Source organism: Hyla sarda, chromosome 8 (genome assembly GCF_029499605.1).
Source record: "Hyla sarda isolate aHylSar1 chromosome 8, aHylSar1.hap1, whole genome shotgun sequence".
Lineage (NCBI taxonomy): Eukaryota > Metazoa > Chordata > Amphibia > Anura > Hylidae > Hyla > Hyla sarda.
Genome location: NC_079196.1, coordinates 230,537,143 through 230,545,767, shown reverse-complemented (window position 1 = coordinate 230,545,767; position 8,625 = coordinate 230,537,143). Strand labels below are relative to the sequence as shown.

Here is an 8,625-nt window from a genome sequence, read left to right as displayed (position 1 = left end):
TCAATTTTCAGAGTTTACATATATGAAAAGCATTGGTGAGCTCTTCCATCATTATTACTTCAGGTATAAGGTGACCGATGCTTCTGTTGCCGGTAACGAAGACAAATCTGTCTTTAACCCAGAGCTGCCTAAACCAGACCAGGAAGATTATAAAAAAGGAAGAACATCCAGATGATCCATTTGTTATATATATTTTTCTTATTTATCAATCTGATTTGAGAGTTGGAGTTGGGGATCAGCATTCCCGAAACCATTTCTATATCCATAAAACATTAGGGATCACTTGGAAAGACGTACAAGTCTGGACTTTACCGTATACCCGTCCTCACACAACTCTAGACATGGATGACTCACTGAAGACTTTTCTTGCAATATTTCTCCTTGAGACTGTCACCGGCCTGTCCTCCAGTATCTTCACCATCATTTCTCTTTCTCTTGCCGGTTTTCAAAGGACAAATATTGTTCCACTGAACATGATCTTAATGTCTCTGAATATATCCAATGTGTTCTTCACCGTATCTAATGCAACCTTCTTGTTCATCACCATCTTATGGCCATATTTTTACAGTGTAAGTTTTCTGTTTTACTTCCTCTTCTACATGGCTACATGCACCACCACATCCAGCGCATGGCTCACTGCTATTCTCTGCTTCTTCTATTTCATGAAGATCATACCTTCCCGGCCTGGAGTCCTCATGGACATGAAGAATAAAATTGGCGCCATTGTCTGGAAGTTGATTTTGATGGTTGGGATTTTCTCTCTTGGTGGAAGTTTCCTATCGATGCTTATATCACTTCCAAAGCTGAATGAGAGGAACTCAACTATGAATGATATAGAAATACTGGAAGAGAACATAAAACAGCAAAAGAAATTAATAAATATCATCATGATGCTCAATTATCTGCCCCTCATTACAGTTGTAGTGACAACTGTTGCCAGCACTTGGATCCTCAAAGTGTACGACGGTCAGATGAAGAAGAATAGTGGGACTTTGGTCAACACCAACGTAAAGGGTTATCGAAAGGCAGTCCACACAATGATAGGTTTTCTGATCTTCTATGTGTTACTATCTATCACTGTTATCATTATTTCCTTAGATATATTTGTTAGCAGAAGTGTTGGATTCTGTATATGTTCAATGGTTCTACTTTCATTTCCCACAGGACAATCCACTCTCCTTATCTACAGTAACTCGGGATTAAAGCAGATTTTAAGGAAGCTTTTCACTTTGTTTACTTGTAGGAACTCCAGAGAGTGATACTGTAACGTCTGGCTCTGGCCATACTCGAAGAGTTAAATGACTCTAGTTGGGCTGGAGCTGCTGGGAGCTCATCTGTGTGGTCTGTGTGTGGTTCTCAGCTCTGCTACCTACCAGGGAGGTGTATCCCTGATCACCTGCCTGTATAAGCTAGGAGCAGTGATCAGTTCATTGTCTGTAAAAGGTTACATCTTAGCTGACACCTCCTGCTTACTGGATACCTGCTTGTTTATTGATCTTTTCCCTTGACTTTTCTCTTTTTCTGTGTTCCTGTACTCCACTATCTCCTGGTACTGACCTCGGCTAGACTGACATTGATTTGACCGTGTGTGTTTTAGTGTATTGCGGTTAGTTTGTGTGCCCTCAGCTGTTTCCTGACTCCTACTGTTTTTGTATTTTATTATTTTGACAACCCTGCCCCGGCATTTAGCAGGAAGTTTTGTAATCGTGGTTGTCGATCTGTCACTTAGGGCGGATAGGCAATAGGTAGGGACAGTGGCTGTGGGTCAGTTAGGGCTTCACTGTTTCCTGCCCTGCAATATGTGACAGATACTTTTTAAGGGTAGGGTCACCCGTGCTGTATTTTGATGTGTATTTGCTGCTGTGTATTTTCCTACCTATGGCAAAATCAGTGGCAAAACATTGGCAGCAAAATATGGCACGTCTGACCCTACCCTAACCTATTACATGTGCAGTGTAAATCTAAACTCCATGTTTTACCTTGTCTTGTTTTTGTATAGAAATAGCATGGCACAGGACGTCTGACATATCCTTGTTTACTTCCATCTATAGCTGAGTAATGGACAAGTAAAGATGATGTACAAGGAATAATGCACAAGCAAGAACCATCCAAAAATATGTTTCTTTCTTCTGGTTTCCGCTGTAAAAACTTCCACAGTGTAGAAATACAAAATCTAAACTTATCTTACCGTCACTCAACTCAGCTCATTGTTTGACCTATTAAAATATGTAACCTCAAAGAACATGTAATGAAATATTTGTATACATTCAGAGATTTGACATTACCACTTATAGAATCCCTTTGTGTATGTATTAAAACTCTAAAAATGTAATAAAATAGGTAAACTAGGGCTATTTCTAAGACTATAAGGCAATAAAATGAGTAATGTATCCTTTCTTAACTTAGCTGTAAACCCATATTCTGAGATGTCTGGTGTGAGATTTCCAGCTTTTCACAATATGATTTGGTGACCCTCACAAGAGGTAGATATTGTGCCCATCAATGTGTCACCCAGTCAGTGTCATGTAAATAAAGCCTTTGAGGGCTCTAATGTCCTTATATTGTGTTGACTTGGTTTCATGAGAGTTAAGAATCACAACTAGACGAAAGGTAAAGTAAGAGTGGACACCTGTATGCCTACTTCATGGCTGGTTTTGAAAGAGAAAAAAATAAGTGAAGGATTTTTGTTAAAGATCTGTATCACCTAACAGCTAATACAACCTCTGGCAATACAACACTATCTGTGAATAACATATCTTTGTAAGGCTGGGTTCACACTACATTTGTAGTGTACAGGAACCAGATCCGGCTGGGGGGATCGAAAACCGGGGGAACCGGCTCGAACCCCAGTCATTTCAATGAGCTGGCCATAGTCAAACGCTGACTCTGAGCGGCTCATTTGTGCCCCGTATACCACAGTTTAAGGTCCAGTTAGAGAACCGTATACAGGGCAAAAATGAGCCAACTGGAGTCAGCGTTTGACTTATAGAAACATAGAATGTGTCAGCAGATAAGAACCATTTGGCCCATCTAGTCTGCCCAATAATCTGAATACTATGAATAGTCCCTGGCCCTATCTTATATGAAGGATAGCCTTATGCTTATCCCATGCATGTTTAAACTCCTTCACTGTATTTGCAGCGAGCACTTCTGCAGGAAGGCTATTCCATGCATCCACTACTCTCTCAGTAAAGTAATACTTCCTGATATTACTGCAGAAACCTTTACCCCTCTAATTTAAAACTATGTCCTCTTGTTTTAGTTTTTCTTCTCTTATATATCTTCTCCTCCTTTACCGTGTTGATTCCCTTTATGTATTTAAAAGTCTCTATCATATCCCCTCTGTCTCTTCTTTCTTCTATACATGTTAAGGTCCTTTAACCTTTCCTGGTAAGTTTTATCCTGCAATCCATGTACTATTTTAGTATCTTCTCTGAACTCTCTCTAGAGTATCTATATCCTTCTGGAGATACGGCCTCCAGTACTGCGCACAATACTCCAAGTGAGGTCTCACCAGTGTTCTGTACAGCGGCATGAGCACTTCTCTCTTTCTACTGCTGATACCTCTCCCTATACATCCATGAGCCCTTCTCTCTTTCTACTGCTTATACCTCTCCCTATATATCCATGAGCACTTCTCTCTACTGCTTATACCTCTCCCTATACACCCATCACCCATGAGCACTTCTCTCTCTCTACTGCTTATACCTCTCCCTATACACCCATGAGCACTTCTCTCTTTCTACTGCTTATACCTCTCCGTATACATCCAAGCATTCTGCTAGCGTTTCCTGCTGCTCTAGTACATTGTCTTCCTACCTTTAAGTCTTCTGAAATAATTACTCCTAAATCCCTTTCCTCAGATAAAGAGGTCAGGGCTGTGTCAAATATAACCCTTAGGTTTTTACGCCCCAGGTGCATTATTTTGCACTTATCCACATTAAATTTCAGTTCCCAGAGTTCTAAATCCTTTTCCATTTTGCGGATCCCTCCAGACACATCAACCCTGTTACTTATCTTTGTGTCATCAGCAAAAAGACATACCTTACCATCGAGACCTTCTGTAATATCACTAATGAAGATATTAAACAATATTGGTCCCAGTACAGATCCCTGAGGTCCCCACTGGTGACAGGACCGCGCTCTGAATATTCTCCATTGACTACAACCCTATGTTGTCTGTTACTCAGCCACTGCCTAATACACTCAACAATATGGGAGTCCAAGCTCAATGACTGTAGTTTATTGATAAGTCTTCTATATGGGACAGTGTCACAAGCCTTACTAAAATCTAGATATGCGATGTCTACTGCCCCTCCGCCATCTATTATTTTAGTCACCCAGTCAAAAAAAATCAATAAGATTTGTTTGACATGATCTCCCTGAAGTAAACCCATGTTGTTTTTCATATTGCAATCCATGGGATTTTAGATGTTCCACAATCCTGTCCTTTAGTAGGGTTTCCATTAATTTCCCCACTATTGATGTCAGACTTACTGACCTGTAGTTGCTTGATTCCTCCCTACTACCTTTTTTGTGAATAGGCACAACATTTGCTAATTTCCAATCTTCCGGGACGGCTCTTGTTACCATTGATTGGTTAAATAAATCTGTTAACGGTTTTGCTAGCTCCCCTTTTAATAATTTTGGGTGTATGCCATCAGGCCCCTGTGATTTATTTGTCTTCACTTTAGAAAACAAACGTAGAACCTCTTCCTCTGTAAAGACACATGCATCAAACGATTCCTTAGTTTTCCTCCCTAATGGAGGTCCTTTTCCTTCATTCTGTAAAAATTGAACAGAAGCCATCATTAAGGCAGTCGGCTAGCCCTTTATACTCTTTTACATACCTTCCTTCCTTTGTTTTTAATTTAGTTATTCCTTGTTTTAATTTCCTTTTTTCATTTATATATCTGAAGAATGTCTTATCCCCTTTTTCACAGACTGAGCTAGTTTTTCTTCTGCCTGTGCTTTAGAAGTTCTTATAACTTACTTGGCCTCTTTCTGCCTAGTCTTGTAGATTTCCCTATCTTCATTGCTCTGGGTTGTTTTATAATTACTAAATGCTAGTTTTAAGTTTTTAATGATTTTGGCCACTTCTGCTGAGTACGACAGTGGTCTCTTCCTTTTTCTGCTTTTATTGACAAGTCTAGTGCAAGTTTCTGTTGCCTTCAATAAAGCGTCTTTTAAGTAGTCCCATTTCTCCTGAACTCCATGTAATTTATTCCAGTATGAATACCACACTGACTGGTGATCACTAGATCCCAAGCTTTTTCCTACAGTAACATAATTTACCAAATCCCCATTTGTGAATACCAAATTCAAAATAGCCTCCCTCCGGGTTGGCTCCTCAACCACTTGTTGTAGAGATAATCCCAGTAGGGAATTTATAATATCTGTACTCCTGACAGAACTTGCTATTTTGGTTTTCCAGTTTATATCCAGAAGATTGAAGTCTCCCATAATGATAACTTCTCCTTTCATTGTCATTTTAGATATTTCTTCAACTAGTAGATCATCTACTTCTTTAACTTGGCCAGGTGGTCTATATATTACACCTACACGAGTTAATGCATGATTACCAAACTGCAACGTAACCCAAACTGACTCTGTGGTTGCCTCACTAACTTGCATTAGGTTAGATTTGATGCTATCTTTCACATATAGGGCCACTCCTCCTCCTTCTTGCCTTCTCTGTCTCTTCTGTATAAAGAGAACCCTGGTATGTATATGTCCCAGTCATTCCTTTCATTAAACCATGTCTCAGTAACAGCCACTAAATCAACATACTCAGATGTCATTATTGACCTAAGTTCATTGATTTTATTACCTAGACAGCGGGCATTTGTAGACAGGACTCTGAGCTTGTCATTTCTTAACCTCTGGGCTGCTGACATGTTCTAGCATTGTTTCAGGGGGCAATTGGACTCATGGATTTTCACTCTTTTGCCCCCCCCCCCCCCTTCCTAGTTTAAATACTTCGGTCGGCTCAATGAAATGCATTACATATGGGCCGGGTCCGGCTGGGATAAGGGAGCGCCCGGTTTTCGCTCAGCCCCCACCCCACCAGCCACATCCAGTTCCCGTACACTACAAACTATGTAGTGTGAATTGGCCCTAAGTCAAAGCTTGATACAACCTACCCCTGACTTGAGGGACCTTGCTACAGTGATTTTTTTTTTTTTGTTAATTGCAACATGAGGCCAAGACAGCTTTGTCCTCCAATGTTGATTCATAACTATCTTTGAATTGATGGAAGAGACTGGTGCTCATAGTATGAAATTTAAAAATATTGGGGTGAATTTATGAAAACCTGTTCAGAGGAAAAGTTGATCAGTTGCCCATAGTAACCAATCAGATTGCTTCTTTAATTTTTAAAAGGGTCTCTCAAAAATAAACCCTTGTGAAGCCACGACACTCACCTAAATAAGTACTGAATAATATAATAATATGTTTGTTATAAAAAGCTAATAAAAATCTGATGGATAAAAGATAATGAGACCAATCACATAAAAATGATAAAAGAAAAAAATATAAACTTATTCAAGTTCAACAAATAAAGTTTAGCCCTCCTAGGATATTGGTAACCGATAGCAACAGTGAGATTAATAGGCATAAAAGTTTATCCAAATTCTAATTAGTCTATTAATAGATAGCTTATTGGTTTAATACGGTCAGTATCCAATTAAATCAGGCAAGTCCATATTCTGCAGCGCTGTTAAGAGTAGTTGTCACTTAATAACACAGATCTAAAATGTTTGCCGGCAATTAGACAGTTTGTAGCAGTAGTGAATAGCAGTTGGTAGATACAATTAAGCTCACCACTCCGGGATCGATGCCTTCCAGGTTAGGGATGCTGGTGTACTTTGGGGATACTGCGATCCCTCCTGCGGACTTTACTGGATTCAGATGTGGTGTCTGTAGGTTAGAATCAGACACACTTATCTCTCGCTGCGGGAGAGGGCACTACCGGAGACACGGCCGTCTCCTAGGGTGGCAGTGCCGAGGCTAGCGGTGGGCTCCGGGTGATGTAGCTCCTGCGTTTCTGTTAAGTGTGGTGGCCGCGTCCTCGTGGCTTGGAGGAGCACGTAAATGGCTGGCAACTGACCGGATACGGAGGGCTTAGGCAAGTGGTCTCAATGTTCATAAAAAGGGGGCTGGATGCGTTTCAAGACTATACTCAGTCTTTTCTTCAGCATTATATTGTATGCTTATCCCTTGCTGCTCGGATTACCTCAGAGGGGTAACCACGTCCAGAGCTGGTGCAAGGATTTTTGCTGCCCCTTGACTCCGCCCATTGGCCCACCCTTTGACAAGCCCCACCTTACTACTGGGGTGACACACTGTAACAAACCTCCTCCTCATGCTGCTGGCTGAGCGAGTGGTTTGGATGCTGGATGTCTAACTTTCCTGTGGCAGGCAGAGCGGTGCCCCCCATCAAGAGGGTGCTCTAAGCGGCTGCCTATTTTGCCAAAAAGCAGAGCCGGCCCTGAACACATCTCATCAACCTTTGCCCCAACTCATCAATCTGTCTATGGTAAGTATCCTCATCATTTAAAGTTTAACTAGTTGACAAAAATGGATACTATTCCTAGAGGAATGGGAGGACTCACAATGTAATAATGCGTTATAAGATGTCGGCTTTCTAAGCCCTGATGTAACAATTACATTGTCAATTATCTGTTACCTGTTAACATCATTTGAGGCACTCAGGTAATGGATGAAGTTAATAAACTCTGTCTTAGCACCCCCCCCCCCCATATAAGGAAAAGCTAGAACAAAAGGACAGAGCGCTCCATAGCGTAGTATTCTCGGATTGATAAATTGTATAGGGATAAAGGATAAGGAATGGGCTTATCCCAAATGGTTGTGTACCCCATACACAACCATGGAAATAGCAGGAAAGTAGATAAACGATATGTAGTGAACTTGCTTTGGGATGGTGGATCAACACGGCGCTGGACAAAACAAGGAGGAAGGTCTTCAAAATTTAATTACCCAGAATGCAAAGCGTTTACATTCTGAGTAATTAAAATTTGAAGACCTTCCTTCCTTGGTTTGGTTTGTCTAGCGCTGTGTTGATCCACCATTTCGGAGCAAGTCCACTACATATCAGGAAAAGGTCCTCCACAAATCTCCGGAGTGCCTTAATGTTATGTAGAAAAGGATTAGTCAGGGAAAAGATGACATTTCTTTCAAACACGACCAGGAATATATTTGGATAGGCACAAGAAATGGTTGTGCCCATTGCTGTGCCACCTGTTTGACTAAACCATTGTTCTCCAAGATGAACGAAACGGCCTCTGCAACAAAATCAACAAAATCCTGCGAGTTATCTGTGCAACTTAAAGGGGTCTGCTGTGACACTTATTCATTGCTTTCATGGGAATCTGTCATCTCTCTACCAGGCAGGTCTCGTGCAGGGATTTTTGTCACTCTAGGTGAAAGCAAATTTTGCCTCCCTCTTGATCCCGCCCATTGGCTCCTCCCGAGGAGGTGCACGTGATGTCAGGATGTTGGATGGACTTGATCTTAGTGATTGTCCCTGTCTGCCTTGGAGATGGTGTTGCGCTCCTCAAGCAGGCTGAAAAAAGCAGAGTACAGGTGAGGTGGGGGTAGCATGGC

General features: G+C 41.2%; 1 protein-coding gene across 1 annotated transcript; it reads left to right on the top strand.

Annotated features, from left to right (window-relative positions):
- Positions 1-341: 341 nt before the first annotated feature.
- LOC130285381 (taste receptor type 2 member 14-like) lies at positions 342-1,259 on the top strand. The gene has a single exon (XM_056536741.1). The coding sequence runs from the start codon at positions 342-344 to the stop codon at positions 1,257-1,259; it is 918 nt and encodes a 305-aa protein (XP_056392716.1).
- Positions 1,260-8,625: the final 7,366 nt, after the last annotated feature.

Excerpts from the sequence above, each read along its gene's own strand:
- LOC130285381 (XM_056536741.1), top strand. The coding sequence starts at position 342 with ATGGATGACTCACTGAAGACTTTTCTTGCAATATTTCTCCTTGAGACT.